The sequence below is a fragment of the Glandiceps talaboti genome, chromosome 13 (assembly GCF_964340395.1).
Source record: "Glandiceps talaboti chromosome 13, keGlaTala1.1, whole genome shotgun sequence".
NCBI classification, from domain to species: domain Eukaryota; kingdom Metazoa; phylum Hemichordata; class Enteropneusta; family Spengelidae; genus Glandiceps; species Glandiceps talaboti.
In genome coordinates this window covers 5,639,789-5,661,017 of record NC_135561.1, presented here as the reverse complement: position 1 = coordinate 5,661,017, position 21,229 = coordinate 5,639,789, and the positions used below count along the sequence as shown (strand labels likewise).

General features: G+C 36.1%; 3 protein-coding genes across 3 annotated transcripts in view; 2 read left to right on the top strand and 1 right to left on the bottom strand.

Annotated features, from left to right (window-relative positions):
• The window catches only part of LOC144444693 (uncharacterized), a 34,382-nt gene extending 30,059 nt beyond the window's left edge, over positions 1–4,323 (bottom strand). Inside the window, exons 1-4 of the mRNA XM_078134205.1 lie at positions 4,260–4,323; positions 2,493–2,635; positions 1,566–1,633; positions 183–245 (exon numbers count right to left, since the gene is read on the bottom strand). Of these exons, the coding sequence (XP_077990331.1) occupies positions 183–245; positions 1,566–1,633; positions 2,493–2,581 (220 nt within the window). The 5' untranslated portion in view covers positions 2,582–2,635; positions 4,260–4,323. The remainder of the gene's footprint in view (positions 1–182; positions 246–1,565; positions 1,634–2,492; positions 2,636–4,259) is intronic.
• A 5,030-nt stretch (positions 4,324–9,353) lies between these two features.
• Positions 9,354–12,912, top strand: LOC144444550 (heparan sulfate glucosamine 3-O-sulfotransferase 1-like). The gene has a single exon (XM_078134001.1). The coding sequence runs from the start codon at positions 9,414–9,416 to the stop codon at positions 10,647–10,649; it is 1,236 nt and encodes a 411-aa protein (XP_077990127.1). The 5' UTR covers positions 9,354–9,413; the 3' UTR covers positions 10,650–12,912.
• A 3,485-nt stretch (positions 12,913–16,397) lies between these two features.
• Positions 16,398–17,750, top strand: LOC144444959 (heparan sulfate glucosamine 3-O-sulfotransferase 1-like). Its single transcript, XM_078134509.1, has one exon. It carries the CDS (start codon positions 16,398–16,400, stop codon positions 17,748–17,750), a length of 1,353 nt encoding a protein of 450 aa, XP_077990635.1.
• Positions 17,751–21,229: the final 3,479 nt, after the last annotated feature.

Here is a 21,229-nt window from a genome sequence, read left to right as displayed (position 1 = left end):
TTAAGACAAATTACATACCCTACTGACTCTAATGTAATCAATCTTTTCCTTTTATCGGAGCTGTATTTCAACATGCAATGCAAATCATAGACTTATGTCTTGAGCTCAACCTTAGAGTACTTGTCGTAAACAATTAATAAATGATCTATCATCAATACTTTTATCACATTTCTTATACTTACAAGGCGCTGGAGGTGGTCCACCTCGGGGTAAAATAAAAGCGCTTCGTTTCTGAATTATTTTTCCTGTAAAAAAAATAGTATCCGGGCATGAGAGGCCGGCTAGGTTGTGACATCACTTCCGGTTTAGTGGTCGTTGGTCACTATTTCAAAAACGCCACTATACTTATAATACAGCCTCGGAGTGAAAGTGAACAAAAGTGTTGGAAATGGAACAATTTTAGCTTAAATTTTTTATCGGTTCACTTTGATAATACATATCTTTGCATGCACTCGAGGGCATCTTTAGTGAATTATATTAGTGCATAAGGTAGAAGGAATGACATTTGTAACATCTTCAATCTGAACGAATTTTAGTAATCAACTTGTTTCAACCCCTTGCAATAGTAATGTAATATTCAAATTTTATCACGCTTAGCATGTGTGATAATCACGTGGCAATGGATGGCACAGGCTATGTGACTGAAAACAAATATTGAGAATAAGACAACACCGTAGGCTGCTATCATGGCCGATAAATAATTCAAAATTTAAAACTGTTGTAAATTGGTTTTCATCCGATATTATGAAAGTAAATAAACTGCAATTAAATGTTCATGTAGTTTCTCTAACTCATGTACGTACGCGGTTTAATAATTTTTTTTAGTTTTTTTTCCTAAATAGTGATTTCTTTAGGAATTAGAACAATTCAAGTAAGGTTATAGTTTCTCTCTGATTCAGTAAAAATCCCGAAGATTTGGTGTACATAAGTTCAAACAATGTCTCCTACTAAAATGGATTACAATCTACTACATTTTGTACTACCAAAACATGGTGACCCTAGCATTTCAATTAGGCAGCACACTATTTATGGGTGTGTTTTTTACATGTGTCACAGCATTTTTTTGTTACAAATTACATAAAACTACATAATTGATAGTGCGCAAGCATATAAAACGTATCTTTTTTTTCTCACTGTGAACACAACATCACCGTCAGATGAAATAATGAATATTCACACACAAAAAACTGTTTACAGTGAGATACAATTTTACTCTAGCAATTGATGTGTGTTATCACTGCCTGCACTTTGATTCGTAACAAAAAAAGGTTGTGTGAGATATAAAAAAACATCGTACCGATTAATTTAAACTCTATAGTCTCTCTGGTTTGGTAGTAAGTTCTACGATCTAGATAGACTGAAACATGAAGTTGAATTGCTTGACTCCACAAAGAGTTCACTTCCATTTCAATAACGACTTTTAACAAAATAACAATTTTGATAAAAATTCACGAGTGTTCAATTTTGAGTTTTAATCCTACTTGCAATACCAGCAGTGCGAAACTAGATTCACATTGCCATCATGACAACAGTGAATTTTGGGTTATAACCGTGGCTAAACTTACCGTCCTCTGCTGCATGTCTTTTAGCATGATTCATATAATAAGAATTCTTCTCCAGTCTCTCTCTTTCTCTGTAAAGGTTTAGACAAAAGTGAACGATTCTAAAAGTTCCAGTAAACGCTTCAATAGTTTATTTTATGTTTTATGCACAAACTAACAAAAAGAGCATGGTCAGATCAGAAGCTGGGGTGGTCGAAAACTGTTTAACACACGAATTTATCTCCCCCGGTGATGACCTTGTGTCTACTTCTTTTCAGAAAAAAAGCGACAGTCTCAGGTTCCAATAAATAAATAAATAATAAAGAAATAATAAAATAAATAAATTATCAAATGCATAGATGAATCATAGTATGACAGAAAGTTCTATAGTTATAAGGTGCACCTAGTTTTGTCGCTGTATTGTAGTAATTTTGTGTTTGTAGTAGTTAGTTTAAAGCAACTGTGGCTTTTAAGACATTACATAGGCTAATACTGAATATACAATATTTTAGTTTACGTAGTGTTATTAAATGCAAACTTGAAAAATTGGACCCGTTCAGTATTTGTCATTTTCGCTTTTTAATGTGATATAACTATAAAGGTGTCATTTTGTGAAATATTCAATCATCTGTGTTCGTTTTTGTTTTGTTTGTTTGTTTGTTTGTTTGTTTGTTTGTTTGTTTGTTTGTTTGTTGGAAGGCTGGCATGCTTGCTTGCTTGCTGGTGTGTTTGTGTGTGTGTTGGTGTTGTTTTACTTGGTTTTATCTGTTTACACTGCGCATTAGTTCTTGTCATGTATCTTTGAATGTTGTTAATCAACGCGAACATTTCTTATTGCAATCAGAAATATGAATTTCTATCATTTTTATGTCTTTTTTGTCCTTAGTGAGCTCAGACCCGCCGTTGTGGACCGGGATATCTCTGTCTGCTAAAACTACTCTAAAAACTTACGAAATTTCTTGTCGTTCCGCTGCTACAATTGTTAACACCAAAAGGGCGATTTGCAGCCAGGGCAAAGCCCTTAGTCGGCTGTGTGCCATTCTCTATACCCGCACTTTTTGAAAGCCAGCCGTTATGCCCAGTTAACTGTTTACCTGCAGAGAAAAGTTATCAAACATGACGTGTTATTCCGGATATTGACTTGGTATATACGCATTATTTGCCCGGAATTTTGATGGCACACAAAGGCCTCGACTGACTGTAACATACCAGTAGAGTTACATCGAAATGTACAGTTCATATTAATGAATCATATTGAGGTGTATTAGCTTTGCTTTACGGTGGTATGTCGACTACTGAACGACGAACATCAATCGAATAACAAAGAAACAGTTCTGCATGTAAACACACATATAATTAACGCATTGTCAATAATTACGACACCTTATATGAAAAAATGTATCAGTTTAGCAGCCAAACAAAAGAATAACATCATATATAATTATTTAGTGATTCTGAAATACAGTTTTGTTCAATCTGTCGTCGACATGAATAGAACAGAACGACTCTGAAAACTTGCTTATTCGCACATGCACAGTAACCGATTCCATAACTTGAATATTTGCACATTCCCAGTCACTGATTCGAAAATCTTGAATATTCGCACATGCATACGGTCAATGATTACAATATCTTGCTAGATATATGCCCATAAACACTGATAACGTTTCAATAACGTTATTGTGCTATCCTCGACAGTATTTTTATATTAGTGTGTATATTTTTACGATATTCTATTAAAAAAAGAATAACTTTAAATTTCAAGAAACCGATTCGATCTAGATGCCAGGTTCTCTCGACACCTGGCGTTAACTGTACTGCTCTCTTTGCTACATACGTTATATCTTTCTATCACTTTTAACCATCGTCCAACGTTTGAATCTGCTTTTGTGTCTTTGTCGTTCTTAATAAGGTTTCAGAAGCTGGGAAAATGAAAGAAAGGTCACTCTGTTCTAAATGTGACTGTTTACTTATGACAGAAAACTTAGTTCGATATTTTTTACTTTAAGGCTACTCCTTCTGTGAACATATCCTTATTATTGGTGCCATATCGTGGAAAGTAAGGGACGACCACACAATGTCACACAGACTTAAATAAACGAACTCTGTTCGTTTGTTCCCAAACCCCCTCCCTCCTCCCCCCCCCCCCCCATACGAACGTTCAAAAGTGCGGCATCGACGTTTACATGTGGTGTATAACCATGATGAAAATTGTAGCGGTCAGACCACTTTGATCGATACAATTTTTAATATAATGGTAAACACATCGAAATACTAACGGGAAACCAAGCACTGTATCTCACATTATTAGCAATAAATTTTAATAAACTTATCAACATCTCAGTAGTAAATACAGAAGCTGTTATCATTGAAAGAGTGAAAGTTTTCTAAATTTGGTTAGAAGTGTGAAAATGAAGTTCAGTAATTGCATTGACACCACACCTCTCCTCGAAGTGTGTTTATTGAGCTTGTATGACATCATATGATCGTCCCTAACTCAAATGCAATTCCTGAGAAACTAAACTAGCAAGACTTTAATAGCCTATGATGGTGCTAACAACTTTCAGAGTAAATTTAACAATTAGCAAGTTATTCTAACCCGAAAATAGAAAGAAAAGTATCTTCGTTATCAAAATGGAACGTGAAACAAAATGACAGTTGTGACTGTTAGAGCAGTATTTACTAACATTTCGAAAGAAAATGAAATAAATATCTCACCTTTGGTATTTGCGAAGTTGGACTTCGTTGTGTGACAAATTCCTCTCTCTTCGCTCGCAACAGCTAACTGCGACGAAACTGTTAGACACGGACGTACATATATAAACGCCATAAGGTCGGGGTACCCGTAACTTTAACCAGGTAACTTTACCTAACATATGTAAAGTGTACAAAACTACCGGCTGTGAAATTCCAATTGTAAAATATTAAACTTTGTTTGATTGATAAGCCAGCTAATGTTGACTCTGCATCGTGAGTTTAAACTGTGTTTCTGTCAATTACAGGTATACTTCTAACATATGTTCATTATGCACATCTTACCGCCGTTTACACAGACTTTTAGTCTGTATTGTGTTACAGTATGTACATGTTGATACAATAAATACCAACAAAATATAATTCACCAATATTCAGTGAACGCGTACTGACATTAAAACCCTTGATTGGAACTTGTGTTAAGCCTGCGCTGTGACGAGAAGAAATAAAGTTTCAATTTTCTCGGATCATTGGCCAGTGATCAGTTTTCTACTTCATGGATACTGGCATAACTTTATACATTCACAAAATTCGTTTCATTCTTGTCTAATGCTAATTGTAGCGAATATTGCATGCATTGTTTGTTTTACGTCACTTTTGGATGTTGGTGAATGTATGAATGACCTTAATTTTAACTTGACGGCAGTGATCATGATCTCTATACGACTGTTTCGGTAACAAGCTTTAAGTACGCTATGTCAGTACAATATGCATGTAGCGTTTCTATCTTGTACCTTGTAGTCTTGTTTACGAAAACAAATAAATACAAACAAATAAATAAACAAAACACACAAATAAATAAGTAAATAAATAAATAAATAGATAAATACAAAACAAACAAACAAATACTGACCCCCAAAATAGTCACAACTGTAGATACCCCCAATTGTGACTATTCTGGGGGTCAGTATTTATTTGTTTGTTTTGTTTGTTTTCGTAAATAAAACTAACTGAGCCAGAGCCCCCTGTGCTACAGCTGGAAATTCTGGCGAGAGTACTGGTAGTGGACATTTAGATGGATCTTGTGAAATGATAGTTTCTTATCAGGGTTTTGAATGTCTCGCAAGATTGAATGTCAACAGCACTTTGTGGTATTAAGGCGTCGTTCCATAATGACGTGGCGTCCGGAAAGAAGGATTTTATGAAGGAGGTTGATGTGGACGTGGTGGTACTTTTCAAGTTGTCTGTTGTAGGTTCTACTTCTCATGATTTAGGGTTTAATGTAATTTTCGCTACACATCGATATTTTATCATCACCAGAAGTGTACTATTATCTGATGAAAGAAAATAAAAAATAAAAATAAAAATAAATAATGTTAGAAAAATACCAGCTGGTAGGTGGTAGCTTGACGTTAAGTGACATGATGTATAGCCGTTGCTGTCTAACTCTAAAACTTTAGAAAGAAATTATTCAGTTATCTATCTATCTATCTATCTATCTATCTATCTATCTATCTATCTATCTATCTATCTATCTATCTATCTATCTATCTATCTCTATCTATCTATCTATCTATCTATCTATCTATCTATCTATCTATCTATCTGCATTGTATATATGCCTATCCCTGGTGACTGTCTGACTGTATTTTTATTTTTGTCTATATATTGTTCTAATATCACTGAAGTAAGCTGAGTCAGTATTAAAAGTTTGATCTGTACACGAAAAACATTATGTGAAATTATGCACTTTATCAAAACTGCCTATGACGTCATTGAAATGCGGGTATTCGTCTCATGTGGTCATTTGGGAATAGTCATGCAAACAAAGTATAAAGTTTTATTGAACTAGACTACCACCGTCTGCTCATTTTATCCAATATCTTTTTAAATTAAAGTTTCTAATCTGAATGCAGTATATATGTCAAAAAAAAAGAACTAAATAAATAAAAAAAAACTGCAGTATTCTGAAAAATCTGATCAATGTACCCCATATGTTTCAACAAGGGGTGTGAACATTATGTTAGATTAGATTCTTTTTCCAACCAGAGTATATGTAATTGGTTTATCAATATATGTTCAAATTATTAATGGCTGAAGCATATTAGTTATAATGCTAAATGTCACGTGACAAATAAACATCAAGATTTACACAATGGTTAAAAGTTGTCTAATTATAAAGCATTGACAGCGGAGTCGATGGACTGGTCTATTATAAAGAAGACCATGAAGCGCCGCCTAGCGGTAGCGCAAGTAATTCTAAACACAGACAAATCGTTGACAAGGCGGCAGCACCATGACCTCAGAATGCTATTGATAGATGGAGAGATTCTGCAGAACTTACGAGACAACAGCGTCATCAACACCTTCATCGTTCTGTGGTTGCCTCACTCGTGTAAAATTTGCATGATATTCATGAAATGTGTTTTACACTGAGGGGAATAAGCACTTAGGAGTCATATGGATATGAATTACTTGTAGAGATATTTTCCGAAGCGAAACCCACTCCAAGTGGTACTTTCGAAAATAACCCCCCCCCCCCCTTCCAAGTGGTGTTTCCAAAATGAATGACCCCTTTTACATGTAAAACCACTCCACCCCAGCCGGTAGACAATGATCGACCCTTTTACGGCATACCCTATAGCTGCAGGCATACGAACAGCATAATCGAGGACAGATGCACACAGATCATACTAGTATACACGGCCCACGAAACTGGAGATCGTTCAGACGTCTTGTTCCTCTAGATGCTGTAATCTGTATCACACCTTTTAACATAGACTCAGTGGCACTAGTCCCTTGAGTGATTTTTGTCTCATAATCTTCAAATATTTTGATTTGCTATTCATTTCAAAGTAAACTTTTTTTTCCAATAACTGGGCTTAGTGTTCACCTGACTCTAACTGGGTTTAGTGTTCACCTGACTCTAACTGGGCTTAGTGTTCACCTGACTCTAACTGGGTTTAGTGTTCACCTGACTCTAACTGGGCTTAGTGTTCACCTGACTCTAACTGGGTTTAGTGTTCACCTGACTCTAATTGGGATTAGTGTTCACCTGACTCTAACTGGGTTTAGTGTTCACCTGACTCTAACTGGGTTTAGTGTTCACCTGACTCTAACTGGGTTTAGTGTTCACCTGACTCTAACTGGGTTTAGTGTTCACCTGACTCTAACTGGGTTTAGTGTTCACCTGACTCTAACTGGGCTTAGTGTTCACCTGACTCTAACTGGGCCCAGTGTTCACCTGACTCTAACTGGGTTTAGTGTTCACCTGACTCTAACTGGGTTTAGTGTTCATCTGACTCTAACTCGGTTTAGTGCTCACCTGACTCTAACTGGGCTTAGTGTTCACCAGACTTAGTTTATGCTGTTTCACACAAAAGAACATAAGCGGGTTGAAAAACTCCAGGAACTTGAGCAAATCTTGTAATTTGTTAACAAATTAACAATAAGGAACTTAAACATAGTTCTCATATCTCACGTGATAATGTACACTACCTGTAAACCATGAATCAATATGAAAACGATTCAATTTAATGTTTCATCAGTTAGTTGATGATTTTGCAGTGCCGTACTAACTGTCAACTTACAATTGAAGTAGCAATACGCCGTACGCTTCTGTTATCACAAATAAAATGTGTCAGCCCCTGTATGTGGCGATGGTATTGTGACGTCATGGAAGGCATTGTGACGTCATTGACAGAATTAATAATAAGCGAGTACATAAAAGTCAAAATTTAAATATATTATGCGAACGTGAACGAATAAAGGCCAGTCCACATGGAGTTTGGACATCATTAAGTGATTAATAACATGTGTTACACATTGACATGTCGAACAAAAAGACGATTTAATTTATCATATTGTGTAGGCCTGCAGTCTACAAAATCACACACTGCTCTCCTGCTTGATTTGATTCCGACAACTGATTGATAGTGTTCTTGTTAGAAGAATCAGTCCAACTACAACTATTGAAGTCACAAGTGGAGAACTGGAACATGCCCGGACCATAGTAATATGTGTGAAATAAATAAAACGAGGCGGTTCAACTGGTCTCCGATCTTCAATCTGATCTTTATTTTAATTTAAAACACCAACGTTTCGGCGACGCACAAGTCGCTTTCCTCAGGGTAAGCACTGATAAAAAAGAGTATAATACACAGTGGTAAAATTACAAAGTAGCACAAGTAATAAAAAAATCCGAGATAAAATGACATTAACCACACCACTTTCCAAATTTGTTGATTTCGTCCTACAGCCGATAGTGAAATCCCTTCCCTCGTACATAAAAGACAATAATCACCACCTCAAAGATATTAACACGATTGACACCCCTGACAACGCCATTCTCGTCACCATGGATGTCAAAACCCTATATACTAATATCCCCCATGATTTGGGTATCACAGCTGTCAGGGAATATCTCTCTGACATCAATATTGACAACGCCGACCTTATCATAGAAATGCTACAATTTATTTTAGACTACAATTTCTTCACTTTCAAAGACAAATTCTTCCTACAGATGCACGGCACCGCCATGGGTTCTAAGGTAGCCCCATTCTAAGGTAGCACATTGCAAAACGTAAAAAGATATAACGAAAGAAAAACCCAATCTGTCATTATTACGTTATGTTCCTCTTCTGTTGCAAAAAAAGCGATTGCCTAAAAAAAAACGTTTAGTACAAGCATCCATTTTTATGTTTTATTTCGCCACTGAAATATACCAATTAGTTGAGGTAGTGAAGGGAATGTTGTTTTCGGTTGAGTGAAAGGAGTGTCGTCGATGTTATCTCTATGTTATCTACTATGCCTCCTTCATTAGTCTTCCCCACCCCACCCCACCCCACCCCATACATACACCAAATCCAAATCGTAAATCCAAATTATAATATGATCGAACGATACAAGATAAAAGTTTTTGATTTTGAAAACAGAATGGTTGACACGAAAACCTCAACTCACACGCCATTAATTACTGTTGCTCCCTGTAAGTTGACGTATTATTAGGAATATCTAGCACAATAAATAATATTTTCGAACGCACATGCGCATTTTGGAAATCCTCGACCTATTCAAGTATTTTTATTGAAAGAAGTCGGAGACAGCTGTTGGCTGTTGTTAGGGACTTAGCCTGCCACGCAGTATCCACTCATCAGTCATTTGCTGGCCTCCATTATGGATAGGGAACCAGTATCCAAGTCAACCATCATTTTGAACAAAATGGCTTCTTTAAAAGAGGTTGCTGAAGAAAAATTACACCGGTTTCTGCCAAGAAAAGGTTTCAAGCCTTCAGTGTGGACTATGGTGTATGGTAGTATTTTTGTGTGTTCATTTCTTCTCCTGAGGATGGTAGAATCACCAAGTGGTGGCCAATCTGCATCAAGGAGGCTACTGGCAGAAGAGTCAGCTCTGAAGAGCTTACTTAATGATTCCGAGTACATCCACGGCGTGTCCGATGACTACGCCACGTGGGAAGTAAGCTATGATGCGAAACGGTTCATGATAGAACGTTGGAAGACATCTTGTTACTATCCAATACACCCTGTGTATCGTCTGAAAAAACTCATGAAGCCTGATGACTTGAGGAGAAGAGGTTGTGAGCGACGCCTGCCGAATGTTATCATCGCCGGTGTTCGAAAATGCGGCACGGGGACCTTATTGAAGTTTTTGAATTTCCATCCTCAGCTCGTTGGACCGAAAGATGAAACTCACTACTTTGATTCCCAAAACGAACATGGCCTAGATTGGTATAAAAATCAGATGCCTTATTCATCGCGCTACCAAGTTACCATCGAAAAAACGCCAACATACTTCTTTCGACCGTTCGACGCACCGAAAAGAATTCGCGAGACACTCTCTCCGAACGTCAGAATTTTAGTAATCGTGTGCGAGCCAGTGAGAAGACTTGTATCGGATTATGTCGAATTTATCAATAAAACAAGTAAGCCTACCCAAGACTACATGCAAAGGAAGACACTCGGTGAGACCATTGAAGACACGGTGTTTGAGAAAGCTCGTCCGGACAATGTCAACATGTACAACGAAATGGTTGATGTGGGTTTATATGTGAAATACCTATTCCGATGGCTTGAATTCTTTCCTAAGAACCAAATACACTTCATAGATGGAGACAACTTTCGACGCAGCCCAGCAGTAGAATTACAAAAAGTTGAGAAATTTATCGGAGTTCGGGGATATTTCAGAGAAGAACATTTTTACTATGATGACGAAAAACGCTACTATTGTATTTCATTTCCAAAAATCACCTGTATGCCAAGTTCGAAAGGACGTGAACATCCCGAACTGGCTGACTGGGCTAAGCTAAGACTTTGTGAATTTTACAGACCATACGACTATGCGTTGTCAAATATACTCAAATACAATTTCACATGGTTAGGGAAAAACTGTTAGCGGGTTGAATAATTTGACCTTTGATCTCCATCTCTTTTTCATCTACCATTGCTTCGTGTTATCTTTTATTCGGATTTATTGCAGATAAACTTGATTACTTTACTCACACATACAAGAACACTATGAATAATAATGTCTTATTTTATTCACAACATGTATGTAGGAGTCAATTGAAAGCGATACTAGTATTTAGCCACACACACACATCTTTCTGTAGACTTTCGTCCTTCAGTGCTCAACACTCTTGTTCAGCTTCTTATTGAACTTTAACTCATGAACTTTGACCCATGGGGTCGCCATACTATTTTCAATATGGACACAAAGTCAATAGTACATGTATGTCGTCAAATCACTTTGAGCTTTGATCTATTTGCGGAAATTGTAATAACAGTAAAATTGATAAAATATTTATTTCAAATGCTCCAAATGAGAATAAAATAAGGACACTCGAAAATGATTTCAGAAAAATTAAATGATTTTTTTTACAATTTTCAAATGACGGGAAAATCAGAACACACGAGAAAGAGTTCTGAAGTGTATATTTGATGAAATTTGCATAATTATGTAAAACGTCAAAATCGGGACAAATGTGAGTTCATAGATATTCTTAAAAATTGAAAAAATGTCATGATTCTTCCAATTTTTCAAAATGGCGGTCAAATCAGGACTTCGACACCAGATAATTTACAATTGTGAAGATGTCTTCATCAAATACACCTAGGTTTCAAATATAATGTAAATTGTATTTAATATTAGATTTAGCAAGCAATTTTTTGTAAAAAAAAAATAATTATTATAATAGTAAAATATAAAAAAAAAAGTATAAAGTGTTTTTCTGTATCAAGAGCAGTCTTGTACAGAATGGTGTACTAGGAGTATGAATAAATTTTACCAACGAAATCTCATCAATATGGTTTTGAATATTGCCATCTGTTACATGGCATCTATTATAAATGGTAGCGTCAGAACGCCTGTGACAGTTGGACCGATTTAGGTGTTATATTTTAACGGATTTATGTTCCGATGACGTAGTACACATCACAATTCTCTTCAATTCTTGTATCTCCATTTTGGGTCAGATGTCTGGTTCATTGTGTTTTTGTCCTCACCACAAACGGTTAGACATCTGCCAAACGATGCTGTATCCATACTAAAAAAAGTTGATTACATCTTGCAGGTAGATATTAAAGGTCGTATTCCGATGTGATTACGTCATTAACAAATCGCTTCCTAAAATTCAGTGGTTGGCTGCTCCTGCCTCTGGAGGTATCCACGTCATGCAAAGCCGCTACTGACGTCATCCAACACAGCAAATTGATTTAAAATCCAGTAAAAACTTGTTCGTTTTCTGACCAATGCTTTGAACTATTGAATTCAAATATCTATTTTTCAATACCCCGGATGCTCGATGTTTACTCATACAGTGTTTAACGCACGATCAAACAAAACAACGCACTTTGCAGATTATAATTTCGAAATCTGTTTGTTCAGGTTTGACGAGTTTGATAGCTTTTACCTCCCATGAGTATACATATGGATGTATGTTTGGATGACGTCGTGCAGTTTAAACATATGTTGTTTTTACGTCCAGACCGTCAAAAAATTAATATTGTATTTCCGATTATAATTTGCGACCTTTCAAAAACAGATACGGTCGGTATTAATATTTTTTTTAATTTCTTTGATCACAATATGTTTATTAGTGAGTTTCTTTTTTTTAATTACTGATTTCCATGTCATTTTCTCTATTATTCTCAAATTATTGATAACAATTCTAGGCCGAATAAATAAATCCAAATTACAAAAATCTTTTTCAATATGAACGCCCTTTATAGGTATGGGAATATAATATTTTCAAATAATAGTGTTGTAGTATCTATGGCAGAAAAAAAATGAAATATACCATAATAATTATGTATTGATGGATACGTACATGTAGTTGACTTTGTTTCAGATCTGTACTATTTAAAATCATTAATGTGAAGTGTAATCCGATGACAGTCAATTCATACTGGCATCATGTGTATTTGAAACTAAGTCAAGTAACAAATCTATTGGCGTGTACAGCCATCATGATGTAGCCATGATGTGTTTGCACAGTACATATGTATATCATAGTAACTGTTATTACTATATATGTCGTACACTACAGATCACTGTACATATACACATACACTACACCGGTACCATGTAAATCATCGTGAAATTCTTGTCAAAAACAGCTAACGAGGAAATCACTACTATATGAATGCTAATAAAATTCATGAGACGTCAAACTTTTTAAAAAAGTATGTTAATTTTTTATTTACATTATACATCTATAATTATCTCAGTACCTCAGTATATATCTATCTATCTGTCTATCTATAGTATCTATCTTTCTAACTATCTATCTATATATCTATCTATCTATCTATCTATATATCTATCTATATTATCTATCTATCTATCTATATTATCTATCTACTCTACCTACCTACCTACCTATCTATCTATCTATCTATCTACCTACCTACCTATCTATCTATCTATATTATCTATCTATCTATCTATCTATCTACCTACCTACCTATCTATCTATCTATCTATATTATCTATCTACCTACCTACCTATCTATCTATCTATCCATCTATCTATCTATCTATCTATCTATCTATCTATCTATCTATCTATCTATCTATCTATCTATCTATCTATATATCTACCTACCTACCTACCTACCTACCTATCTATCTATCTATCTATCTATCTATTTATTATACTTCATCACTGAATGTACACAAACAATAGAGAAATGAAAACAAATACTTCAAGACAGACAGACATAAAAGCACGAATGTAAAAACAGACATTACATGACAAAGTATCAAAAATAAGTTTTTAAAGTATTAAAATGCCTACCACTGAAAGGTAACAACAGACAGATGTAAGGCATCTCTACTAGTGGCCTGTTAATTTTTTCGGGAAAATGTATGGTGAATACTCATTATTTGGTATTACTTGTATCATAAAAAAACGGTGACCTAAAGTATTTATTTTGACCTTCCGTTATAGAGACTTGTACACCAATTCTATAATTAAATATAAAATAAAAACTCCTCTCGCATAGCTGAACAATATATCGATATTTTCATCAAAGTCGCAAACGTTCCCTTTCGAAATTCAATCATTTTAGCCACCCTATATTTGTTGCTGCGTCAGCTGGCTGCACTACTAGTTCCCTGTGTTAAAGTTAAGTGTCTCCATATATGTAACTTATTCCATGCTCTGGTTGTTATTTAGGGTATGTAGTGGCTTGTCAATGTATGTTTTTTTAAACCATGTATGATGTGATGTGTTAGAACTTAATGCAAATTAACCTTCAAATTTGATGGTTGCATTTCGATTACCACTTGTCAGCCCCGATGTACTCTTCAGGTTTGGCTTCTATTGTACCTTGACAATAATATTTCCATAAGATGATTTATACCCAACAATGCATTCTAACTGATGGTCTATCATGAACAGCTGGGGACATTTAAAATGGATGGCACCATGTTACCATGGTGAGATATCTACGTCACGTGTCACCAAAGCTGTTGGTATTCATACCAGAGTGCAACCGTTTGCATGATGAGTGTATTTAGGCATAGACAATAGAGAGGCTATTGTCTATGATTTAGGCATAGACCCTCCACCCACTTTACGTGCGATTTATATAGCGTTGTGAGGTTTTTACACCCCGAACAGGAAGTCTGCATTACCGCTATACGTAATCGGATTAATCATACATAATGTATGCAAACGCACATCGCTTCAAAGGAAATGCCGCAGTTGCGTATCCTGTGGGTGGAGGGTCTATGATTTAGGCGACAAATAAGGCCTATTCAGCCGTTTGATATGTCACTCACTCGTAACACATACACGTATATGCGTCTCGATATTGATTGATTCACACGAAACTATCGATGTCAGCTATACTGATGTCATCCGTTCAAACAGTAACCGACAAAAGTAAATTACATGTATAACGTTTTTATAAAATCTCGCCTACAAAAAAAGGTGTAATTTACATAAATGACAAATTAAGATTTTTTATAATCATAATCATTCAACCAATGTTACACGAAGGAATGGAATGATCATTTGATTTGATTTGATTTGATTTGTTTTGAATCGATTTATGTATGTATGTATGTATGTATGTATATGTATGTATGTATGTATGTATGTATGTATGTATGCATGCATGCATGCATGCATGCATGCATGCATGCATGCATGTATGTATGTATGTATGTATGTATGTATGTATGTATGACAGTATGTATGACAGTATGTATGTATGTATGTATGTATGCATGTATGTATGTATGTATGTATGTATGTATGTTCACTACAGATTTGTAAGTGGCCTTATGAAAGTAGGTTTGAATAAGAGTAATGCTAATTGTATTGCAAATTATTGCAACATTAGTTCAATAATTGGTCCAAGTAATATCTGGAGAAAAAGAGCTGCAAGTATTATAACAACTAACACACTGTATTTGCCTTGTGATGTGGATAACATGTTCAAATGCAATTTGATATATTTCCTGCTAGATGCAGTGTGAACCCAATAATACTGTACCTGTACATACTAATTTAATGTATTTCGGAAATAAACATAATTTGATATGTATGTGTATGTGCATGCGTGCGTACGCGTGTGCGTGCGCGCGCGCGTGTGTGTGTGTGTGTGTGTGTGTATGCGTGCGTGTGTGTGTGTGTGTGTGTGTGTGTGTGTGTGTGTGTGTGTGTGTGTGTGTGTGTGAACGTATGTTTGCAGTTATTAGAAGTGCGCCAACTGAAAACCCAGTGCAAACACCAAACACCAACAAAACATGTAAGATACCTTAAAGGATTGAAAAAAAAATGTTTGTTTATAGTTGCATAAAGGTAAAACATATATCGATTTGCTATGGGCCCCTACAGTGTGCGTATGTGTTTGTGTATAATATAGGCCTATACTAAATCCGATGAGATACTTTAAGCTATCACGTGCCATATCGTACAGTTCAACTTACAAATCATCACAACGTGTACACGCACATTCCTAGAATCATTGCCTTGCCCAAACGTAAATCAACGAAGTGTGTGTCATTCATGATCAGGTAGTATTACTGAAATCTTTGGGACAATAAGCATTTGATGGAAACCACACGGTAGCACCTTTTGACTTCGACATTTAACCTTTGACGCGGCAGTTGCAATATTGATGCAAGATACCTATATACAATGTAGTTGTATTATGTTGTGTATATGGTACTCCTACCATGCGTGAGTAAAGCATCGACATCTTGCAGCAAGACTAGTTTACCTACCAATTCCAAATTGTACGAAATACGGTATTCTAAGTATACATGTGAAAGACTGCACTAACATCTATTCAAAATACATGAGATCCAACTGTAGCAATATGCCACATAGAGAGATGTGCAAATATATCCATACACAAATACCAACAAACGGACATTTTTTCAATGTAACATATGACAGTTTAAGCCAGCAAGAGGGTTAATGTAAATACTTTAATATTGCCGAATATTTGCATACAGTTTAAACGGGTTGAATCCTAGCATTGTATCACGCTACCGTAAATTGTATCTACAATCCATTTTTGATTAAATCGTATTTGAAGTGTAAATCCACCAATAATTATAGAACAGCCGATCCATTCTATCAGTAGATACGTTGACTCTGGCATTTTGTAGAAAACTGTTATCAACATGAGCGAACATTTACTTCGTCGCTGTTTTCCTAGGAAGTATTTCAGGGAAGTAAAGACAATATTGGTGTATGTCGCAACTTTTGCTCTTTCGATTGTCATTCTCCGAGCTATTGATTTACCCCGTGATGGTAAAACACTGAGGGACTTTTTTAACGATATAGCCTTTAGGCAACTGATGAACAACTCCATGTACAACAAATATGTGTCCGATGAATATGAGAATGATATTCGTGTACCCAATGAAGACGGGACCAATTTCTTTGAAAACAACAGCGAGAACATGCCAGATGACTCCGACCAGAGCTTGACTGACAGTCAAGAACAAAATATATCTGAAAGTTATCAAAATGGCGTCCATGATAACGAGCAAGTTATACCCGATAACAACGGACAAGGGTTGCTAGATGAATGGAAAGTCAGTTCAGACGAAGGTATGTTTAGAGCCGAAAGATGGCGAGTGTCCTGCTATTACCCTGCGAATCCCTACTATCGTTTGACGAAGCTACGGAATGAAAGCGGTATGAATTTGCGTGTATGCGAACAACGTTTGCCTGATGTCATCATCGCTGGCGTTCGTAAATGTGGAACGGGCAGTCTGGCGAAATTTCTGAACTACCATCCCTATCTTGTTTCACCGAGAGATGAAACGCATTATTTCGATACAAGGTCTGAAAATGGGTTAGACTGGTATAAGAGCAAAATGGCGTTCGCATCTCGGCATCAGTTACAGATCGAGAAGACACCTACGTACTTTTTTCGGCCGTTTGACGCTCCGAAAAGAATCCGTCAGACCCTTTCGTCCGATGTGAAAATCATAGTGGTCGTTTGCGATCCGGTCCGTCGTCTTGTGTCTGACTACGTTGAATTCTCCAATAAATCGAACAACCCCAATGAAGAGTTCATGTTACGTAAAGGTTTAGCTGATACAATTGAAGAAACAGTATTTGAACGGAGTCATCCAGAAAATGTCGACATGTATAATGAAATGGTCGATGTCGGTCTCTACGTTAAGCATTATTATCGGTGGTCGGAATATTTCTCGGCAAGCCAGATGCTTTTCGTTGACGGTGATAATTTTCGACGGAATCCTACTGAAGAATTGCAGAGAGTGGAATTTTTTCTTGGCATACGTCGATATTTTAAGAAGGAACATTTTTACTTCGATAAAGAGAAGGGACAACAGTGTGTAGCATTCCCGGAAAAGGCATGCATGCCAAGGTCTAAAGGACGCCAGCATCCAAAACTCGCTGACTGGGCAAAGGAAAAACTGTGTGAATTCTACAGGCCTTACGACCATGCATTATGTGATGCACTTAACAGAACATTCACTTGGGTTGATCAAAACTGTTGATGTTGTTTTGTTTCTGCTATTGTTTTAGATGTGTATTGGTTTGCATTCCTTTATTATCACACAGAGATACTTTCGTTGAATGTTATAGCTGCGTGTACCATTTTATGGAGCATTGCAGTGAAATATCACCTCTCAATCAAAATTCATCGATCGACAGCCGACCAAATGCAGTCCATGGCTATACTACATCTAGTGTCTATTATATACAAGAATGTGGGTCTGTCAGTAAACAAGTGACGACTTCTACTACTGACATTTTCATTTCAACGTTATACATGTGTTATGCATTTTCTTGGAATCCAGATTACCACTGAGAATTCATGTATTTCAACAATTGCTTAGAGTGTACAGTTGAGCTTAACACTAGTATGTGTGTATAAACACACAGCCACATACACGAAAAGTACCTTCTTCTACTGTCGTATTATTTGCGGAGAAATTGTGTGTCAAACATTTGGGTGTCGAAAATCTAGGATACATTGTCGTAAAACGACATGTCTCTTTTACGGCACTATTCAAAAGGAAGATATGTCGTACCTTGCGAGAATACTAATATTGCACTGAATGTTGTAGATCTCAAAAATCAACTCGGTTTATAATTGTTTATAACTCCAGTGATTTGCGGATAACAAGCAGAAAGACAACCAGAGCCGGTCTGAGAACGCTTCCCTTTTTAGAATGATTTCTTACCTTTTAAAGGCACAAATAATAACATTCTGTCAATCTTTACAAGACTTACAATTTTGCAATTTTCCTCAAATTCTGATTTACAATCCTAATCCGTTTGTATACCAATAACTCAAAGGGACAAACAGGTGAGATAAAATTCAGCTAAGCTGCAATTCTTTACGTTTAGGGGACCAAGGAAAGTCCTATTCACTGATTCCACATCAGGTGACTTCTCTACGATAGAGTTATGAAAATTGGTAAATCTGACTTAGATGGCTTCCTGCTGTTCATTAGGGTGAGGCATTCTGGGAAACAATCGAAATTAGGCACGCCATACCCTTTTCACCTTTGCCCAAGCAAAGAAAAGCTGAGGTGATTGTATCAAGGCGTATATGACGCTCCTAACTTTGTTCGTTTCCCAGAATACCCCACTCATGTACACGTGTCATTCAGTAGGCCTCTCCTTAACTAGATTTGCCATTTTCTATATCCATATTTTAGAGGTGTTTCGTGATGAAAATTTGGTGAAAATGATTTTTTCTGGATCCCCTAAGCATGGAGAAATACAACTGCTATAAGATCAGCTACGCATTTGCCCCCATTAGCTTTCATTTGATTGTGAGGGTTTGCCAAACATTATACGATTGCTCAGTAACTGTATAACCTAGTTCTGGGAGTACACATAAACACACATGGTTTGTACTGTATACATTATAACAAATAAGATGCAACGAGGACCTGGTTCTATGTTTATATACATGCATATATTGAACGTAAAATTATATAATATAAAGGTATACAGATAAAGAATACTCTCATAGATTACATTAGATCAAGTTATTATGGGGTGTCAGCTGCATACCAACCATATCATTCATTTTAATTTGCTTGACACGTAAATCAAAGGTTTAACTGTGTGAATATCCTATTTCAAATTATTGACCTTCGAAAAATGGTGACCTAAAACTCCAGTATTTACAATTTAGGATTAATTCGATTACTGGGATTCTCCATGTTGATTACCGACTTGCGTTTGATTTATCACATTAAATACATAATGTTATTATATTTCCAGCATTTAAATGGGAATGCCACATCAGGAAATGATTTTCATGAATTTTGGATTCTTTAGAGTCATGCCATGGTTTTCCATAACCTACATTTCACACACTATCAGAAATACATAAAATTTTCAGGTAATGAAAGTAGTAGATTCTTAGGGTCATGAATATTCATTGTTCAATCATTGCATAAACATTTTCTGCTGGTTCCCATGATGCAATGTGGTCCACAGCAAATATCCAAAAATTGGGGACAATTTCAACGTGATGTTTCTCTAAAAATCGCATGTAATGTAGGTGATGTAAAACCATGACACGACTAGAACCCTAAGTTCATGAAAATATATGCGTTTAATTAATTCCTGGAGTAGGTTCCCTTTAATAAAAACATGAACAAAATCAATATACCTCTAAAACCCAAAGATACAGACTGAAAGAGTTGCTTTTTAAGTCTATGATTCCAACAATTTGTTTGTTCATGTCCTTTTATTTAGACAATTGTTATAGGAAAAATTGTGACGTCAATAAAAGTAACTCAATTCGATGAGAATTGTTCTACATGCGTCCATTGTGTACGGGGTAGAGATGAAGGATATGTACTTCTGTATTGGTATATATATATATATATATATATATATATATATATATATATATATATATATATATATATATATATATATATATATATATATATATATATATATATATTAATAGTATTAATAGTATTAATAAAGTACAATTGAAACATTTGAGGTAGAATGCACCTTAGAGACAAATTTCCCTGAAAAAACTGAATTTCTTCAACTCTCTACAAACTTGCCATGTGAAAGCTTGTTCCTGGCCCTTTTGAAATAATAAAAGAAATTTAGTGGTTCACTATGACAATTAACAATCTGCTATTTTTCCATCGAGTTAACATCATAGTATTCGGCGGCCATATTGAATCCATAGTATTCGGCGGCCATATTGAATCCATAGTATTCGGCGGCCTTATTGAATTCATAGCATTCGGCGGCCATATTGAATTCATAGCATTCGGCGGCCATATTGAATTCATAGTATTCGGCGGCCATATTGAATCCATAGTATTCGGCGGCCTTATTGAATTCATAGCATTCGGCGGCCATATTGAATTCATAGCATTCGGCGGCCATATTGAATTCATAGCATTCGGCGGCCATATTGAATCCATAGTATTCGGCGGCCATATTGAATCCATAGTATTCGGCGGCCATATTGAATTCATAGTATTCGGCGGCCATATTGAATTCATAGTATTCGGCGGCTATATTGAATTCATAGTATTCGGCGGCCATATTGAATTCATAGTATTCGGCGGCTATATTGAATTCATAGCATTCGGCGGCCATATTGAATTCATAGTATTCGGCGGCCATATTGAATTCATAGTATTCGGCGGCTATATTGAATTCATAGCATTCGGCGGCCATATTGAATTCATAGTATTCGGCGGCTATATTGAATTCATAGCATTCGGCGGCTATATTGAATTCATAGCATTCGGCGGCTATATTGAATTCATAGCATTCGGCGGCCATATTGAATTCATAGTATTCGGCGGCCATATTGAATCCATAGTATTCGGCGGCCTTATTGAATTCATAGCATTCGGCGGCCATATTGAATTCATAGCATTCGGCGGCCATATTGAATTCATAGTATTCGGCGGCCATATTGAATCCATAGTATTCGGCGGCCTTATTGAATTCATAGCATTCGGCGGCCATA

Bases quoted from the DNA above. Each gene is read 5' to 3' on its own strand.
- LOC144444550 (XM_078134001.1), top strand. From the start codon at position 9,414: ATGGATAGGGAACCAGTATCCAAGTCAACCATCATTTTGAACAAAATG.
- LOC144444959 (XM_078134509.1), top strand. From the start codon at position 16,398: ATGAGCGAACATTTACTTCGTCGCTGTTTTCCTAGGAAGTATTTCAGG.